Source organism: Leguminivora glycinivorella, chromosome 10, assembly GCF_023078275.1.
Source record: "Leguminivora glycinivorella isolate SPB_JAAS2020 chromosome 10, LegGlyc_1.1, whole genome shotgun sequence".
Lineage (NCBI taxonomy): Eukaryota > Metazoa > Arthropoda > Insecta > Lepidoptera > Tortricidae > Leguminivora > Leguminivora glycinivorella.
The window spans coordinates 17,493,430-17,514,421 of NC_062980.1; the positions used below are offsets into that span (position 1 = coordinate 17,493,430).

A 20,992-nucleotide genomic window follows, 5' to 3' on the forward strand; every position below is an offset into this window, starting at 1 on the left:
GACGTAAGTGCATGCTGTTCTTATAAAAATACCAAAGTCACTATATGCGTGCCGTTCAGATTAGAGGAGTTCCACTGCACCAAATGTCACTGTCCTGGACGTAAGTGCATGCTGTTCTTATAAAAATACCAAAGTCACTATCGTACCGTTCAGATTTGAGGAGTTCCGTTCTGACCATCATCTGCAGTTCCACTGCACCAAATGTCACTATTCTGGACGAAAGTGCATGCTGTTCTTATGAAAATACCAAAGTCACTATAAGCGTGCCGTTCAGATTTGAGGAGTTCCGTTCTGACCATCATCAGGAGTTCCACTGCACCAAATGTCACTGTTCTGGACGTAAGTGCATGCTGTTCTTATAAAAATACCAAAGTCACTATAAGCGTGCCGTTCAGATTTGAGGAGTTCCGTTCTGACCATCATCAGGAGTTCCACTGCACCAAATGTCACTGTTCCGTACGTAAATGCATGCTGTTCCTTTAAAAACACAAAAATCGCCATATGTATGCCTTTCAGATTTGAGGAGTTCCCTCGATTTCTCCAGGATCCCATCATCAGAACTGGGTCCTGAGAAAAATGGGACCAATCTGTATGCATATACATTCAATAAAAAAAAAATTCAAAATCGGTGCAGTAACGACGGAGATATCGAGGAACAAACATAAAAAAAAACGAAAATATTAATATTACCAAAAAAGATCTTAGACGTTGGGGTTGGAATGAAAAAAAATATCAGAGAACCGTCCTTCTTGAGAGATTTGGCGAAACTATAAGGGTTCCTAGTTGACTACGGAACCCCAAAAAAACAATAAAAAAAAAACATACAGACGACTCGAGAACCGTCCTTCTTGAGAGATTTGAGGCGACGGTTAAAAAGAGGGAGTGTTTAAACTTTCGGATCGCCATAATAATATTAACAGTACATATGGCGCTATATTACCGCACGTGTTAGGTAATGCGCTCATTACACAACTAGGTAATGTCAAAAATTGAAATGCAAATGGCCATTTGTAAAACTGTAAAAACCATACTGTAAAACTTTGTCCGATACATGTGCGAATAAGTAATTCGCAACTCGTGTCGATTTAAAACACCCTCTACGTTCTTTTTTTTAATTTATCGCCACTTGATATGATTTTGTTATTTGATTTGTTAATTGTTTTGTAATGTAATTTTTTAGCGCCTAGGCTAAATCGAAGAGCAACTTCTGGTTTATATTCGTATGTAAAAGTCAATTTTCAAGTCCATAAGAACACGAAAAGCGTGTTCACCAAAAAAGATGGCGCTAGTAGTATAATATACAGGTCTCAAAGGTATTATTTTAGTCTCATGCATTAAGAATATCATTAATTTAATACACAAATCCACAAAAACACGAATTCAATGCAATATTTTTCAAAATTCGAATCTAAAATTTATTCTGAATACAACATCAGCAAACTCGCATTGAACGTTATTGAGTCGTCTAAGTATTATTACCTCTCGTCACTAGATGGAGTGACTGTGCATAACGTACGTGATATAATTAGAATAGCCACTTGAGTGCGGGCTAGTCATACGCTCAAAAAACCAGTGTAAGGGCGCTCTCCGGAACCATGATCTTCTTACGCGTCTGGACGGCACATTTTAGACTGGTTACTTAGCCGTATTCAACTCGTGTGCACTCCGTAACCACATGATATCGTTAATGAAACTTATGAATGAATGGCGTTGTTGGTAAAACGAAAAGCAATATGTGAAGCCTGGCGTCCACTAAGCGATTCGTCACTAATGCACGCACTTTCATAACAAATTCAGAAGGCGAATTAACCCTTAAGAGGATACGATACCGAAGCACGAATTCAAATTTCAGATTTTTAGGTCTTTATCGCCGTCGCGACGGGGGTGGAACCCACAGAGAGGCCCTGTGTGCGTGCGCCGATATTTCTCTAGTTTCGGACTTCTGATGCGAAAGTGGCTTTCTGCGGGCAGCCGAGCGGCACCGCCACAGAACTAAATCAAGATAGAAGGAAAATGCTCGGCGATTAACAGCGAAACCGAGCGTGTAACGTTTTGTGTCGAGCCTATGACGTCACGAGTGTACTTTAGTGATGGGAACGTTGTCGCCGCGTAACCCATTCGATCGATTGTGGAGGTTGCCCGCCGAAGTTAAAAATATCGGATGTTCATCTTCGTTGTGAAATGAAGTAAGTATATACCTGTATTCGTGTGATGACAAACAATTCACTAGTAGGTATATAATTTGCCTAAGGCCAGGAACAAAGATTTTAGTAGGTAGGTATTAATACTAGTTAATATTTCGTAATATTTTTAAGAAAATCGACCATGTACTCACAGCATTATCCTCATGTTATTTGTTACAACTTTTAGTAATATATAAATATTATTAACCATTAACACATTTTTAGAGTTATTTTTATTCATAATAAATATAGAGCGTATTATGTTTGTATTTGTTTTTCTGCCGACCGCAAATTCAACGTTAATACCGTAACTGTAACCTATTTTAAAGTTAAATTAATTTTCACTCGTACTTTATATGTATAGTTTCATAACAATATAAAAACATAATTATAATTTCCACTGCTTCGCAAAATCGATTTAAATCGAATAAGGAAATCGCAGCATACAAGACGATATAGTTCCGTGGTGCACCACTATTCTTAAGTTCGACGTGAGTTCGACGGACAAAATAACAAATCTACCTTCACTTTGTCTCGACAGTTTGAATAGCCTATTTTTATATCGCTTGTTTTAAACGCACGCCAAGTCGGACTCGTCAAATTAAAGCCGCAATGGAAAACTAGTTTGACGGCCGTACGTCAGCTAATGTTTTGATGATAAAAATAGGAAAATCGTGTTTTTTATTTAATAATTTGATTTAGTTCTGTGGGCACCGCCCCCGACTGCGCGATGGCAATAAACACAAAAATCACAAATTTGAATTCGTGCTTGCCTACCTTATCGTGTTAGTTCTTCATTATTAATAAATCATTTTAATTGTTGAATGTTGATTAGAACTGTTATCTGGGACATTTTTATTTTTGTCAAAGTTGTACGTCCACCCGACTTTTTTTGAATTTGGAAATTTTTATGTGGTTTTCACTCAGAATCGCGAGCTCCTTCACTCCTAATAGGAGAAAAAAGTCTCCCAAGTTTTTTCCCATTCCGTTACCATTTTTTCATACATTTTGTATGGCAGTAACGGAATGGAAGGTTTGAAAAATGTATGGATATCTTAAGACATTTTTTTTACTTCCTGTCAGGCAGGATCGAAAGACCTTGAGATTCTGAGTATGAATCGCGTAAAAACACCCATGTTACAAAAAAAAAGGGTGAACAACTTTAAAAAAAATGGCTCATCTGGCCGTCAGCCATAAGGCCATAACATAACAGATAATAGTAATTATGTGTTGAAATGAAATGAAAATGAAATATTTATTTTTCAAGTAGGCATAATATTACAATGAACATGTGAACGTCAAGTTTCAGTAAATAACTAATTTCGGTGTTTTTCTCAATTTCATGAGTAAAAATTACTCTAGACAATGAAATAAAACTATGGAAACGTTAATTAATCCGTTTCCATAAATTTTATTTCATGAGTAACTATCGCGGTAACCGAAGACAATATTACCTAGCTACATTACCTTTTATTTTTTATATTAAGTACATGTATTTGTTTACTTAATAATATACATTTCCATATTTATAAATTGAAATAGATATCATACACGAAAGGAAAAACGACACCGACGACGGTTTTTTTCCCACATTTCTAATTAACTACGCGCCTGCTTTCGAGTGCTTTAAATTTTAATAAACCAACGCATTCTTTGATTGGGGGCTCGGGCCTCTCAAGGTCAGTGCAAATGTGATGCGTAGAATAGGTACTTGTATAGGTAGGTAGGGGCGCGGGGCGCGGGGCCGCGACTAAATCTTGTTCATTCACATCCGCTTGCATGTGTCGCGGATAGAGCGAGTACGTAAGCGGCGAGCACACATACAAGCCGCGCGGAGGCCGTTTGCCACCCTGATGTATACCTCTATGTACCTAAATGAATTTTGCTAGTGTGAGAGACCCTTACGAATAACATTCAAGTTAGTGTCAAGTGATTGACTGCACATGTCAAAACAAAAAACATAAGAAATTGGTAACACACGTGTTCAGTAATTATCTGTAGTAAAGGCATTCACACACATGTTCAGTAATTATCTTTATTTTTTTAAGTGTGTGTGTGGATTGAGTGAGCACCTTCCGAAAATAAAAAAAAATATGCTGATCATTTAGTAAAAGTTCTAAAACAATTGTAAAACGAATCTCTGAATTTGTAAAAAGATAAATCAAAAGATACAGCCATTAACATGTGCTCACTCAGTTCTCACAAACTACCAACGAAAACAGTGAATATATTCATTTAACATATAATATTTATATACTAACATTTAGTAAAAAATAGGCCAACCTACCTCTATAAATATTAGATCACCTAGTGACGTATTAAATTTTTTACAAATAGTTTCTTATGCTCACTCAATCCACACACTTTTGAAAAGCCGAATTTTGATGAAAAACATAAGATTTAGACCGCTATTATATGTGTATAGTTTAGTAAAAGTGAAATGGGAATTTGTAAAATACAAAACGAACCACTAACGTGTCAGGTTTTTTTATAATAAATTTTTGTAAGTGCTCACTCAGTCCACACGTTTTGAGAAAGTTAAAAATGTAAATATCTTACGATTTGTAGCACCTAAGACACTCGAAAGTACTTCAACATTTAGTAAAAATTTTTACTAAATATCCACCATCTAATATTTTATATTCGTTGTCTGGTTTTAAAGATATTCAGACATAACTTTTCTCATACAAATGTATCAAGTAGGGTGACCACACTATGTCGGCTCCTGATTTTCCCCACCTTCCCATTGTCATATTGAGATTGGGGAGTTTCGTTCAATTTTGATAATAGTTTACCGGATTTGTAAGTGGGAGCGAGAAAAGAATAACTATTTCTCGCTCCCACTTACAAATCCGGTACGCTCATCTGTTAGCGCGATTAGATTACCAGGTTCTGGTTTCTTACTAGTGAAGTATTATATTCTTTGTTTCTTACCAATTATTATTCATGTCCTTTTTAATGCTTGCATGTCGATATGGTTATTATATCCTGACGTCGATAAAAATTACACAATACACATCATCACTAGGCCAAGAACATAACCTAAAAACAGTTTGCAGATGGAGAATTAATATGGTATTAGTTTAATATTATCAGAATTGAACGAACGAAACTCCCCAATCTCAATATGACAATGGGAAGGTGGGGAAAATCAGGAGCCGACATAGTGTGGTCACCCTACTTGATACATTTGTATGAGAAAAGTTATGTCTGAATATCTTTAAAACCAGACAACGAATATAAAATATTAGATGGTGGATATTTAGTAAAAATTTTTACTAAATGTTGAAGTACTTTCGAGTGTCTTAGGTGCTACAAATCGTAAGATATTTACATTTTTAACTTTCTCAAAACGTGTGGACTGAGTGAGCACTTACAAAAATTTATTATAAAAAAACCTGACAAGTTAGTGGTTCGTTTTGTATTTTACAAATTCCCATTTCACTTTTACTAAACTATACACATATAATAGCGGTCTAAATCTTGTTTTTCATCAAAATTCGGCTTTTCAAAAGTGTGTGGATTGAGTGAGCATAAGAAACTATTTGTAAAAAATTTAATACGTCACTAGGTGATCTAATATTTATAGAGGTAGGTTGGCCTATTTTTTACTAAATGTTAGTATATAAATATTATATGTTAAATGAATATATTCACTGTTTTCGTTGGTAGTTTGTGAGAACTGAGTGAGCACATGTTAATGGCTGTATCTTTTGATTTATCTTTTTACAAATTCAGAGATTCGTTTTACAATTGTTTTAGAACTTTTACTAAATGATCAGCATATTTTTTTTTATTTTCGGAAGGTGCTCACTCAATCCACACACACACTTTTTTTAATAATTCGATAACCGTAAGAGTTAAGTTTCTTAGAGACATTAAATTCATTTCATCTTCTCTTAAAGTTAACGGAATTCAATAAAAACAGTGTGTATAACAAATAACAATTTTAATATGCTGCATTAATATGCTGTAAGCGCATGCTGTTCTTATAAAAAACCGGCCAAGAGCGTGTCGGGCCACGCTTCGTGTAGGGTTCCGTAGTTTTCCGTATTTTTCTCAAAAACTACTGAACCTATCAAAATCAAAATAATTTTCCTAGAAAGTCTTTATAAAGTTCTACTTTTGTGATTTTTTTCATATTTTTTAAACATATGGTTCAAAAGTTAGAGGGGGGGGGGACGCACTTGTTTTTCCTTTAGGAGCGATTATTTCCGAAAATATTAATATTATCAAAAAACGATCTTAGTGAACCCTTATTCATTTATAAATACCTATCCAACAATATATCACACGTTGGGGTTGGAATAAAAAAAATATCAGCCCCCACTTTACATGTAGGGTGGGGGGGTACCCTAATAAAACATTTTTTTCCATTTTTCATTTTTTCACTTTGTTGGCGTGATTGATACATATTGGTACCAAATTTCAGCTTTCTAGTGCTAACGGTTACTGAGATTATCCGCGGACGGACGGACGGACGGACAGACAGACATGGCGAAACTATAAGGGTTCCTAGTTGACTACGGAACCCTAAAAATGGCAAAGTCACTATAAGCGTGCCGTTCAGATTTGAGGAGTTTAGGTTCTGGCCATCATCAGCAGTTCCACTGCACCAAATGTCACTGTTCTGGACGAAAGTGCATGCTGTCCTTATTAAAATGCCAAAGTCACTATAAGCGTGCCGTTCACATTTGAGGAGTTTGGTTCTGACCATCATCAGCAATTCCACTGCACCAAATGTCACTGTTCTGGACGAAAGTGCATGCTGTTCTTATAAAAATACCAAAGTCACTATAAGCGTGCCGTTCAGATTTGAAGAGTTCCGTTCTGGCCATCATCAGCAGTTCCACTGCACCAAATGTCACTTTTCCGTACCTAAATGCATGCTGTTCCTTTAAAAACACAAAAATCAGCATATGTATGCCTTTCAGATTCGAGGAGTTCCCTCGATTTCTCCAGGATCCCATCTTCAAAACTGGGTTCTGAGAAAAATGGGACCAATCTGTATGCATATACATTCAATCAAAAAAAATTTTTCAAAATCGGTCCAGAAGCGACGGAGATATCGAGGAACAAACATTAAAAAAAATAAAAAAAAAACATACAGACGACTTGATAACCGTCCTTCTTGAGAAATGAGGCGACGGTTAAAAATAATACCAATAATAATAGGTGCGTGCTATATTTTACTCAGCAGCCGGCGTAGCCGAATGGCAATTGTCGACACCATATGCCGACAGAAATGTAGTCTAGCTCTGTCGCGCAAGTACGCAAGAGCTATAATTAGAGGTAGATAGATACAACGAAACAAATATTATCGTGAGCACGTGTGCATTCGACTACGCACACTGATGAGCGGACCCAGCGCGTACGTACATTGCGCACCACCTGCACGCACACATACAAACCGCGCGGCATACAATCCACAGGGTGGCTAGCCGAATGGCACAATCGCTCACGAAACGCTCACGAAACGAAGCGCTAGTAGATATCTATCTCTATCGCGCTTGCGTATTGGCTTGACAGAGCCAGCGGCGTATCGCTTTCGTTTGGCGTCGGAGAAATGCCATTCGGCTACGGGGCCTGGTAGGCTATGTCTACAACGCCATCTAGTAATGTCTGACTTTAAATGTGCACATGACGTTGTATGTTTAGTGCGTGAAAGCTAAAACAGATGTCGCAAGATGTTGCAGTTTGATGACTATTTCGACGTAGGATACTGATAAGAGTTTTGTTGGCCACGCGTGGCTACTGGCGCCATCTAGCTCTTTGAGTGTGGATTAAATTTAGTACACAGGTCTAGAATACTTAGGACGGCGCCCATTTTTAGTATGGGGTTAGGTATCTGTACTAGTATTATTTGATCTGTGCTAATAGTTATCAATCAATGCCCCTTAGTCTATGAAGCCTTTGTGCAAATTTTCAGCTTTTTAAATCAACATCTTCTGCCTCCGCATTAAGCTAGGAACACACTACGCGGACGTCCGTCGTGAATCGACCGCGGACGGGAATCTGGACAATGACATTACACATAACCGTGCAAACTATCGGTCGACGGACGCGGACGTGGCCTTGAGCGCACGGACGTCCGATCGAAATCTGGCTCTCTGGATGTTTTGTTCCGTGCACACTGATAGGTCGCGGTCGCGGTCGTTTTACGACGGACGTCCGCGTAGTATGTTCCTAGCTTAAAGGGTTGAAATTTTGAAAATCTCATACAAACCTAAAAATTCAACTTTCAGATAAAAAAAAAATTTCGGCAGTATTATGTTTAGTATATGTTATTGATACATATCATTATGAGAAACTACAAAAAGTTGCGAAAATAGCGTCAAGAATCGCCAAAGTTTGTCTACTTTCAGTACATTCGCCAAAATAGCCGCTAAATATTGAAAATTGGCGATTTTTAACGCTATTTTCGCAATTTTTGGTAGTTTCTTGTAATAATATGTATCAATAATGTATACTGAACATAATACTGCCGAAAAACATTTTTTATCTAAAAGTTGAATTTTCAGGTTTGTATGAGATTTTCAAAATTTAAAACCTAATGCGGAGGCAGAAGATGTTGATTTAAAAAGCTGAAAATTTGCACAAAGGCTTCATAGACTAAGGGGCATTGATTAATAACTATTAGGTTTGCTAATTCCAGAAAAGTGTTTTTTCGCTCCACCCTAGTATGTATGTTTCTGTAAGCCTTTATGCCATGCGCATGTGCAGTTTTTACATCGTAGTCGTTTATTAAAGTAAAATAGTCGGTAACGAAGTTTGTTCAGATATTTTTGGATGCGTAAGTGTGTAATTTAAAAGAACTCTAGTGTCTTTACGACAGGTCTCTACTGTGGAAGCGGAGTATGTCATCGTCGTCATCGATCACCCCGTCTAAACTAGCCGTATCTATTGGGTTGGGCCGGATATTATTATAGCCGTACATTAATTGGGCACTGGCTTCTATAATCTGTGGTGCTGCTCTGTCAGTGTCATCTCAAGTCATTTATACCATTAGCATTTTAATAATTTCACGATTGTGATTATTATGTTAACTTAACATTAAAATAGCCAAGAATCGCAGAAAAAGTCTTATTGGCTGTATAAAGTTCGTGCTGCAAATTTCGGCAAAATAAATTAAGGCAATCATGTCGGCAGATGCTTTAGGAAATGCGGCATCCGAAGTTCGGGAGAATTTGGTAATTATTTGACCTTTTTGTCTTTGTAATCAATAAGATATATCTTATACTCTGATAATAAAAAGTACACGTTTAAAAATTAAAAGATTGTATACTTGTATCTATTGAAAGGCACGTTCTTAGAAATAAGAATCACCGATATAATGCACCGACCTTCGCTCTTATGCTTTTAATTTTATCTTTTGTTTCCGTGACTGTGCTGTTATGAGAACTCAATAAATATACAATGGCTACTATTTATATCTGTAACAAAAAATCCATTTGTATGTGGTATTTGAAGTTGGAATTACTAATATTAGAAATTCAATATGATTTGGATTATCAAAGAGCATAGTTAGTTTTTAACTCTCGACGCAAAAACGACGGGGTGTTATAAGTTTGACGTGTCTGTCTGTCTATGGCATTGTAGCCCCCGAATGGATGAACCGATTTAGATTTTTTTTTTTTTTTTGAAAGCTGAGTTAGTTGGGAGTGTTCTTAGCCACGTTTCATGAAAATCGGTCCACTATGTCAGACATTTTAGACATAAAGCTAAGAGATAGGGTGAAAATAAGTACCATAAGAGCAAAAGCCAAGACCAAGGCCCTAACAGAAGTGATTAAGCAACAGAAATGGAGATGGGCTGGCCACATAATGAGAGAGGGCAGAGACAAGTGGACTCGAGAGCTTGTAGAGTGGTGCCCTAGGTACAGCACAAGAAAAAGCGGGCCTCAAAAATGTAGATGGTCCGGGGACCTGAGAGGGACGGGTGGAAGGGCTTGGATGACTGTGGCAAGAGACAGGAACCAGTGGAGGACTTTTTTAAGTTGGAATGTAAATGAGTAAAAAAAATGTAGTTAAATGAAACTTCAATAATAAAGGCTATTTTTATTTTTATTTTATTTATTTATCAGGGGGTTTTTTAAAATTTTTAAATTTGAGGTATAGCAATTAAGACTACAATACACAGGTTATTGCAATTAGTAACAGTGATTTGTAAAGTTTCCTACCTAATGTTCCTATTTACTGCTTTTTTTTTTTGAAGGTTGATTCAGTCAAGCCGAAAAGAGCTCATAAAGAACATTAAACTTATCTGAAACATATTTTAACTCGCATATCCTGAATCATTCAGAAATTCTTCATTGTCATTAGTATTTATGGTGGTTACATTCCGTGCACCAGTCCAGCAGTTCAAAATGATTTTTGTAGTGTAGTATGTCAATATCACTGCATTAAGAGTCGTAATATTAATTATGTACCATAAAACTACTTCAACTATGTTCACAATTTTATAATATATTAAGTATCTACACTAGAATTCAAATAATAGTTGCACAGACAGGAAAATGTTTATTAATATTATGAACTGTTCTAGTTTACGATTAGGAATATAGGTGGGTTGTAATAAAATTTGAATTTATGACACATATATCTGTATTTATACATTACTGCCATGACTACTTATTTCTTTATAGAAGTGATTTATGCAACCTTATTTCTTCAAGGTAACAACTGCCATAAACTTCCTCAAAAACCCAAATGTGAACCGATGCACTATGGAAAGCAAGGAGCGGTTTCTCCGAGCCAAAGGCCTCACGGACTTGGAAATAGCCCGGGCCGTTGAGAAATGTGGCGAGTTGTTAGATGGACCTGCGGTGACATCAGAGTTGATGTTCTTCCAGCACTCTAGACAGTCATGGTTTAGAGAACACATCCTGCCTTTACTTGTGTATGGCGGGTTTGCTTATGGTTGCTACTGGCTGTATAAAGTGAGTTTACATTGAACTTGAATTAGATCAGAAACCGATTGTTATCTATAACTGTTATCTTGGTTAGCAATCACCGGCCCAGCGGATTGTCCGGCATGGCAGCAAAGTTTACGAACACCGACCAAGCGTGTTGCTGGCAGTGGTTGTGTTAGCTAGAATTTCAGTACAATTTTTGACATAATAAGTCATAAGGGCCCTTCATGGAATCAGTATTTAGTGAAAAACTGAACATTTGATTCTATACATGACCACAGAATATATAATAGTACGAGTACAGAAGGCTCACTCCTTCGATGTTCACCAAATGCCGCCATTCTAATTTCTTAACTACATTAATAAACGGACCGCACGCGAGCGGCCGACATTGAATTTTATTGCGTCGCGCGAAGGTCGTCACCACTGAATGGGCCGCGAACTCGCGGCCACCGACATGTACTTGTAGCGCGACGATAGAATCGCTGAGTGAGCCGCCCCTGACATGACATTAAAGCTATTCTGTTCACTAAGCACTGACAAAGCCAGGCCATATCTGCCTTCTCAAGCCATTCTCTCGTTTTAAGAATTAACCATTTACCATTTGACTGCAGCAATATTTACATGTGACGTAATTTGGGTAAAGGGACCTTATTATCGATGGCGCTTACGGCGTTATGAACGATGTTCGTGTACAAATACGACGCGGACGTAAGCGCCATCGACAGTAAGGTCCCTTTACCCAGATAACGACACATATTAATCTATTATAAAGTTACGACATGGTGGATTTATAATGTCACCATTTTCACTCATCAAAACTCTTTCAGAACTGCATACGTCACATCCTATTCGTCGAGGAGCCGAAACGCAAAACTACAGCCGAATGTCTCGAGGAGGTCCGCAAATCCTTGGATATACTGAACACAAGTATGACGTCACTACGCGGAGAAATGCAAGCATCGGCGCAGAGTTCTTTAAGAACCCAGTTGGATGGGCTGAAGGCTGACATCGCTTCTGTTAAAGGAATACTTTTAAATAGGTAAGTTTTTTAAGAAATTTAAATGCTCTTTGAAGAATTTCTTGACTTAGAATTGCATTCAGCCCATAAACTGTGTTGACTCGTTTTGTTTTTTAACCAAGTTATTATTAAGTAGATACTAATGGAACTATTTAGTGCCGTAGAACTGCATGAAGTCCGTAAAAAGTGGTCATAAAACTAGAATAACTGGCTTGGACAAACTGTCTGGCCTGGTTGCATCAAACTGTTTACCGATAATTTTATTATGCGGTCTTTTTAGGGTTCCGTAGTCAACTAGGAACCCTTATAGTTTCGCCATGTCTGTCTGTCCGTCCGTCCGTCCGTCCGTCCGTCCGTCCGTCCGTCCGTCCGCGGATAATCTCAGTAACCGTTAGCACTAGAAAGCTGAAATTTGGTAACAATATGTATATCAATCACGCCAACAAAGTGCAAAAATAAAAAATGGAAAAAAATGTTTTATTAGGGTACCCCCCCTACATGTAAAGTGGGGGCTGATATTTTTTTCATTCCAACCCCAACGTGTGATATATTGTTGGATAGGTATTTTAAAATGAATAAGGGTTTACTAAGATCTTTTTTTGATAATATTAATATTTTCGGAAATAATCGCTCCTAAAGGAAAAAAAAGAGCGTCCCCCCCCCTCTAACTTTTGAACCATATGGATAAAAAATATGAAAAAAATCACAAAGTAAGAACTTTATAAAGACTTTCTAGGAAAATTGTTTTGAACTTGATAGGTTTAGTAGTTTTTGAGAAAAGTACGGAAAACTACGGAACCCTACACTGAGCGTGGCCCGACACGCTCTTGGCCGGTTTTTTTTACTTAAATCGTCCATGATGCAATTTATCCCTTTTTTATACTACATTACTACATGGTGACTAACAAGCATGCGGCCCGCCAGATGGTAAGCAGTCACCTGTTTCAAAAGGACTATACTTTCCCTCCTATTTAGTAGTAGTACTTAGTAGTAACTCTTTATTGTACAAAAACACATTTTAAAAAAAATTGCGTACATTGAGATGTGAAGTACAGAGGCGAACTTATCCCTCTTATTGAATCCTACAAATTTGTTAAGAATTATATTATGACCATTACAAAAGGCCAATACTTTCCTTCTAGCCAAATCAGCATCTTTTTAAGAACTGTCAAAACGATTTTGAACGACTTGCTAATATGTAATTAATATAAAATCGAATTGAGTGACGTCACGGTCAACTGATTAACTTTATATATTTCTATCTGCTTTATAAAATATATCTGGGCAACCGAGCTTCGCTCGGTTCTGTTTCGTATCCTTGACATGTGTCGCCATCTAGTTCAAAAATGAATAGTACCTACATCGAGCGAAAGAATTCTCAGCCTTAACAACACAACTACTCCACACGATTTCGCCACAAAAACTCAAATAGTGTATTTTCTATTCGTTTTAGCCTTGACCTGTGTCGCCATTTAGTGTTTGCAATAAATAGTACTTACATCGACCGAAAGAATTCTGTCTTAACAGTACAACTACTGCACACGAGATGGCGCGCGAAGAAAAACGCATGAAAACTCGAAAATTCGCGTTTTCCGGGACCTAAGGATAAGTTAGACCGATTTTTCACCCCCAAAAACCCCCACATAACAAATTTCTGCGAAATCGTTAGAGCGGTTTCCGAGATCGTCAGTGTAAATAAATATATATATAAATAAATAAATAAATATACAAGAATTGCTCGTTTAAAACAAGAATTGCTCGTTTAAAAGTATAAGATAAATTGGAGTTAAAAATAACTCATGGATGAATTTCATGCATGGTATAGAATATTTTATTTGAAGTACAGTCAAGTTGCCTATTTCGATCTTACCTATCATTAACTTCTCAACTAATTACAGTTTTAACAGAAAAACAATGGATTCTTCATAAAGCGGTTTAGGTAAATTATAAAGTAAATGTTATAACAAATTTTGCATAATAATTGCAATAATCAATCGTGTTCCACTTGGCTAACATTTAGATAAGACCTGTAATAAATGAAAAATCAATATTCGATTATCAATCTTATGGATTAGGCATAAGTTTCATAACAATAGAGTAACGATTCTTTAATAATCGAGTTGTATAACTTGGGTATTGTAGGAAGTAGGCGAAGTAACCAATACATGTTTGTGTTTGATAAGAAGTAGCTGACCCTAGCCTAGTTTAGGATTTGCGAATCTGCTCCTTTTAGCGCCAATTTGATAAACAGGACTTGTGCTAACGATAAGCCACTGGTCCTGTCCCTGTCGCACCAATAGGAACAGCGACAGATAGATATAGTTCCGACTAAAATACAGTACGGAGCGCCAACGATTGTATCTACTTTTGGCTACAAGCCCAATACAGTCTTAAAAAGCATAATTATAATAGATTTGTTTCTGCCATTAAACAAAATTAAAAAAAATTGAGTTAAATTATATCTTCCTTTTATACTCAACGTTAAAATTAAATTGATGTTGCCATTGTATAACGTTAAATTTATGTTGCAATTGTTAAGTTGTTTTGTGTTAAATTGTAGATTTGTATATTCATATTCATTTCCAAATTCTAAATTTGTGATTGAATACTTTACTTTAATCATGCATGTAAAACTATTTATTCCTGCTTGTTGAAGTCAACTTTTTATTTTTATTTTACTTGTATTATTTTTCGGAGCAAAGAATTCTGTAATAGCTATAAGTGGAAACTGTTTTGGCTCATGAGTTAACTATGTTTGTTTACCTTAATGTATTATTATGTGCTGTATGTTTCCCAAATAAATAAATAAATAAAAAAAAAAAACAACCCAGACGATTCAGGAGGGGTCAATTCTCCATACAAACGCTCTCGACTATTTCCTCCCTGGTTTTTGAAGCACTGATTTTTTTCAATTTTATTTGTGTCGGACCGTTTTGATTTTTTTGTTATTCTTATTTTTAAAGACGCTAGAGCCTATCAAAAACACACCATAATTTCTAGATCCTATGGAATTGCTTAATGCAAAAATTATAGCGTATAGAGAAGCTAATCACCTTTGAGTAAAAAAATAAAAGAAATGCTAATATACAGGAACTTTCGAGAAAAAAAATCAAAATCGAAAATTACTAATTTGGTTCTAATACCGATATGAATGATGGTAGGACCATGCTGATTATTCCATACGATAGTATATTGGTAGTTCTATAAGTTCTTTTAAAAGTGTTTTTTGATAATCGATACCGTTCTCAGGATATTTTGAGTTTTAGTCAATTTTCGGGTACATTTGCCCTAAATTTAAAAAAATAATTTCTCGTTAACTAGTTATTATATTTGACATTCGGGAGTTTTAGTCGTAGCATTGTTTTGGTCTAGGCTACCGGTTTTTTACAATAAAAAGACCATAGTCAAAAATGAGGTCTGATCCCACACTGTGCTATCTCAGTAATAACTGTTGTGCTGTTGTGTTCACAGAAACCAATTCCCATCAATAAAGACCCGTTCGGAGCCTCCATCCATCCCGGCCTGGCAGCGCCAATCCGAAGAAGCTACTTCCACCGAAGTGGCAGTTGAAGACAAAAAACCTCACAGGAGTCGCAGCCAACGTTCAGAATCAGGCGGTTCTAACTCTAGCGAGGGCGAGCAGGCTACGAAGAACAGCGATAGCAGTCTGGAGATCATGTGAGTCTATCTCTTTCTCTTTCAGAGATATTTGTAGATAAGAAACTTCATAGATATGCCAGAATAAGAAAAATACCAAAGTCACTATAAGTGTGCCGTTCAGATTTAAGGAGTTCCGTTCTGATCATCATCAGCAGTTCCACTGCACCAAATGTGTCCCGAACGTAAATGCTTGCTGTTCTTATAAAAACACAAAAATCACTATGTATGCCTTTAAGATTTGAGGAGTTCCCTCTATTTGTCCAGATTCCCATTATCAGAACTGGATCCTGATTAAAATGAGAGCAATCTGTGTGAAGATGATAGGGAGATGATAATATACATCCAATTTTATTTTTTTCAAAAGCGGTCCAGTAACGATGGAGATATCTTGGAACAAACATTAAAAAATACAGACAAATTGAGAACCATCTTCCTTGAGATTTGGGCGGCGGTGAAAAACCTAACTTATATAAACCGAAATAAATTACACATATGAAAAAAAAAGTGACCAAGGCCTCCAGTGCCTGAGGCTGAAGTTGAAATATTTTCAATAGAATATAATTTGACTTGTGTTAATTAGAACCCAACCTAGGGTCCCGCAAACAGCGGGGTAAGGATATAGGGACCATGCTACCGGTGGTTAGGGCTCATGTCAATATTTTAAACAGTTACATATTAACTCATACACATTTATGATTTATACTTTTTTTTTATTTCAGCACATGAACCCCATCGCCATGCTACCATGAAACCGATCTAGTCCAACTGGGTCCTGCAGAATGACAACGGGCACCGCTCTCACTATAAAGAGGTTCACATCACAAAGACATCACATCAATCTGAACAATAAAATAAACTTTCTTTGCGTTAAGGTACAGTCAACCAATCTGAATCCTAGGCCACTGTAGAACCCTTACACAGTAAAGGTCAAAGTGACTGCAATAGCAAATAAAGTATGGTGTCAATACGACAGGGTTCTATAGTGGCCTAGGATTCTGTACAATAGGCACTGATAGGCACCTAGTTTAAAACGCAACTGGAGTCATTTTATAACTATTTGGATCCGTATAATTGCTTGGGTATGAATTAGTACATGAAGTTTAAGAACTACCTAGTTCTTGACTGTTCGGATTCTCTAGAACCCTGTCGTACTGACACCGGGCTTTATTTGCTATAGACGTCAGTTTGACTTTTACTGTGAAAGGGTTCTACAGTGGTCTAGGATTCAGATTGGCTGACTGTTCAGTAAGCTGCATTGCATGGAGAAATTATGAATAAAAAAAAGTTTTTTTTTTTTAATATGGGCTAAAAATATAAAATTGAACCTTTTTAATGTGGAGCAATTTGACATAAATAATGTATCATGATTTCATAATTAATATATTTCATAGGATTTTTATTAGTGTTGTGATTGGGTTATTATGGTTTGGACGAAAAATTGTATTAAATGTAGACAGGTAGGTATTGCCAAAATTACAACTGGTACGATTTGATACAATATTCGACAGTAGAATTAATAATTAATTCTAGATCCGATAACTTAATTAGGGTTAGTGGGGGTAATAGGGTTTTCTGAGTCGTTTTTTAGGGTTCCGTAGTCAACTAAATGCTTTATTAGGGGGGCCTACACGTAAAGTGGGGAGTGTTTTTTTTTTTTTCATTTCTACCCTAACGTTTGACGTGTGATGTTGGATAGGTATTTAAAAATGAATAAGGAGTTTACGAAAATCATTTTTGATATTTTTAATACTTTTGGAAATAATCGCTCCAAAATGAAAAAAAAATGTGTCCCCTCTCTAACTTTTGAACCATAAGTTTAAATAATATGAAAACATCGCAAAAGTAGAACTTTATAAAGACTTTCTAGGAAAATTGTTTTGAACTTGATAGGTTGAACAGTTTTTGAAAAAAATACGGAAACTACGGAACCCTACACCGAGCGTGGCCCGACACGCTCTTCGTCGTTTTTTTTTTCTTTTCGTCGCCAGGCGGAGATACTCAGGCGCCAGGTCTGTCTGACAGCAAACTTCAAAATCGACCAATCATATTAAATCAACATTTATTTGATTGGTGGATTTTGAACCCAGAATATTGAATGTCTCATAATTACCCCCCTACATAATTACCCTACCTACTTTTCGCACATATATTTTTATGTACGAAAATTACACAAAGTTAACAAAAAATTGCATGACATTGTAATTTGTAAGTTACGGACGTCTTATTGTAAAATTCGTACTAGTTTATAGGTTAGTGGTTAACATAGAACTTAGATAAATGCTTGTTATTATTTGTTTATTCGATTTTTTATTCGTTGGAAGCGGGAGATATGATAATTTAATGATATTTTAGATTAAAATTAACAATCAAAATTTGAAAATAGGTAAAAAGACAAAAATGAATTCCGTTGGTGTTGTAAATTAAAAATATAATTTTCACATATAATAATATCGTTGTAATCGTGTATAATTTTATTCTAGAAACACGCTATTTTTTGTACCTACCTACCATTCTTAAGTAAAATATTGTTGTAACTCTATTGACAGCTGAAATAGATGGCGTTGTAGGGCATTATACGTTTTGTACCTGAATTTTCACTTCAATATTTTTCTTAGTAAATATATTGCTGAGTTCGACTTTTTGTTCATGTCATAGTAAAATTTTGTTAGGTACTGTAACTACGAAATGAGTTTATTTAGTTGTTACAGTGCCTATAATCAAATTAAATGTAGACAATTGTGTATGCATTCGAAATGCTTAATACTTCCGGAGTTGCTCAGTATTGTATGTAATGACTGTTAGAAATTTTGGATAAATTAGTGTATCAACTTTTTCTTATTATTTTTCCTATGGGCAGCTTTCCCCATTGACTTTAAGAATATAATAAATTATGATACACTAGTAAGGTATTGGCAAAAAGTATGTAGTCAATTTTATTTTTCAAAAGACGCAGTTTTAGACCGTTTTCACATTATCCGATCCGATATCGGATGTCGGAAGGATTTCAATAGAAAAAATCCAAGATGGCACCTGTAATGTATGGGATATCGGTCCGACATCCGATATCGGATCGGACCGTGGTTAAACAGAAAAAGTTGATTGCACTTATAACTGACAAATTATCCCATTCCAAATATATTAGGGTGTCTAATATTTTAGTGATAAATAAACCAATGAAATAATTATGTGCGTTTGAATTTACTCACTCCTTTTGTAGATACATAGCGATGAGATGTAGCGGGACTCAATATCTAAATCGTCGACTTATCTTAGCCAGTGGACCAGTAGTGGCCGTACCTACATGTATGGAAATTAACCCTTCGTATGTCGCCTGTCAATTTTTATCATTGAAAGTGACATTGACATTTAAAACAATAGATTAAAATACCCACGCACTATGTGCGTAGCCAAATGCACAAACGCTCACGATGATATCTCTTTCGTATCTATCTATCTCTATCGCTCTTGCGTATTGGCGAGACAGAGCCATACTACATTTCTGCGGCGTCTCACGTGCAAGCTTTATGCCCCTGTAATAAGGATTACAAATGTACAGCTAACAGTGTTACCGATGGTACACTCCATAGTATCATGGTCGTATTTTTGTCACTGACTCAGACTAATGGACATTATTTTGTCTGTAGCCTGTTTTTTTATGATGGTTAAATATGAAATATGTATGTTTAATATCTTCATCCAGATCCAGCAGTCTGGTGTCTTTGTATATAAAAAACAAAATATAACTTTCACCACACCAACTGATAAAGGCTTTGTTATTCGAAATCAGATAGCAAAATTGAATTTTATCCACTAGAGTGCAAAGTAATTTCGTACAAATTTTAACTTTATGTCTTAAACTGGTTGGTAGAATTTACCTATACCTAAACGATGTTTCTCAATCATAAATATTGATTACAATAAAGAATTGGATTTAGTTTGATGTTTTATAGTCAGTATTTTGTTCTTGTTGGTGTGGTGAAAAATTTTGTGTTTCACTCGGTGGCAAAGTTTGTTTAACCTTCGTTCCTTGAAACCCTCGCAGCACTCAAGATTTCCACTCTTTTAACACTCGGAATCTCTTGCTTGCTCGGGTATCAATATTGGCACGTGCGGTTAAACAACAACTTTGCCCCCTTGTAAAACAAATAACTATTCATTTGGATATTCATATCACAGTCGAGGAACGTCCGAACGGTAGGTAAATAAAACACAGGTTATAATAATACGATTCTATATTATAAAAATACATCACAAAGGTATATATTGAGCTTAATTGAAAGTCTTGTATAAAGATATAGAACACGTTACTCCAACAGGTGGAATTGAGATCAACAAGATACAATGAAAGACACATACCGCTTTGACAAGGGAAATTAACTGTTATAAACACTTTCGCAACCGACGCCATAATGAGAACCCGCTGGGCGTCATACAAGCGGGTGGTTACAAATAACGTCCGGATTATGACATTTTTTGTCTGCCGACATTAGAATTTAAAGCATTCGCTAAATTAATTGTCTGGGAAGTTCCAAAGACTGCTGCTGTGTCTGTCAAATAATATGGTTGATGCAACTGGCCCTTCGTATGCCATCCATTAAGTAAGCCAGGCATACACTGAGACTGAGGGGACAGTTCCACGACACGTCAGCGACATTGCCGGACTTGTTTGGCAACATCGCACGGGATATGATAAAATGTGGACTACATAAAATATAAAAAGTAGAATTTAACTGGTATGAATGTAAATTTATGACAGCGTCGCTTAACTTTAAACAGAGACAGATTCAATCAACCCTCCCAGGAAGTATTTAATCGAAATAGTTTTTTATTTTACCAAAAACAGCTGGAATTCATCTTCATAATATCAGAGTTCACTCTGCATACTATCAATCTCTTAACAGAGGCGAACATTGTTCACAATAACGCTTTTTAGGGTTCCGTAGTCAACTAGGAACCCTTATAGTTTCGCCATGTCTGTCTGTCTGTCCGTCCGTCCGTCCGTCCGTCCGTCCGTCCGTCCGTCCGTCCGTCCGCGGATAATCTCCGCAACCGTTAGCACTAGAAAGCTGAAATTTGGTACCAATATGTATATCAATTACGCCGACAAAGTGCAAAAATAAAAAATGGAAAAAAATGTTTTATTAGGGTACCCCCTACATGTAAAGTGGGGGCTGATATTTTTTTCATTCCAACCCCAACGTGTGATATATTGTTGGA

The 20,992-nt window shown here is 36.4% G+C and overlaps 1 protein-coding gene across 2 annotated transcripts; it reads left to right on the plus strand.

Annotated features, from left to right (window-relative positions):
* Positions 1–9,139: 9,139 nt before the first annotated feature.
* Positions 9,140–17,587, plus strand: LOC125230256 (peroxisomal membrane protein PEX14). 2 transcript variants are annotated; one of them, XM_048135362.1, is made up of 5 exons: positions 9,141–9,373; positions 10,858–11,121; positions 11,925–12,136; positions 15,587–15,793; positions 16,495–17,587. In XM_048135362.1, the coding sequence occupies exons 1-5, from the start codon at positions 9,323–9,325 to the stop codon at positions 16,499–16,501; spliced, it is 741 nt and encodes a 246-aa protein (XP_047991319.1). In that variant the 5' UTR covers positions 9,141–9,322; the 3' UTR covers positions 16,502–17,587. The 2 variants fall into 2 exon arrangements, with proteins under 2 accessions (XP_047991320.1, XP_047991319.1); XM_048135363.1 differs by lacking the exon at positions 16,495–17,587 and having other exon boundaries at positions 9,140–9,373; positions 15,587–15,797.
* The last annotated feature ends 3,405 nt before the right edge of the window (positions 17,588–20,992 follow it).

What these genes read in the sequence shown, in the direction of transcription:
- LOC125230256 (XM_048135362.1), top strand. Translation starts at nt 9,323, where the DNA reads ATGTCGGCAGATGCTTTAGGAAATGCGGCATCCGAAGTTCGGGAGAAT. An exon ending in GTTGCTACTGGCTGTATAAA is followed by an intron (nt 11,122 to 11,924) that starts GTGAGTTTACAT and finishes AAACTCTTTCAG; the next exon opens with AACTGCATACGTCACATCCT. An exon ending in AAAGGAATACTTTTAAATAG is followed by an intron (nt 12,137 to 15,586) that starts GTAAGTTTTTTA and finishes TTGTGTTCACAG; the next exon opens with AAACCAATTCCCATCAATAA.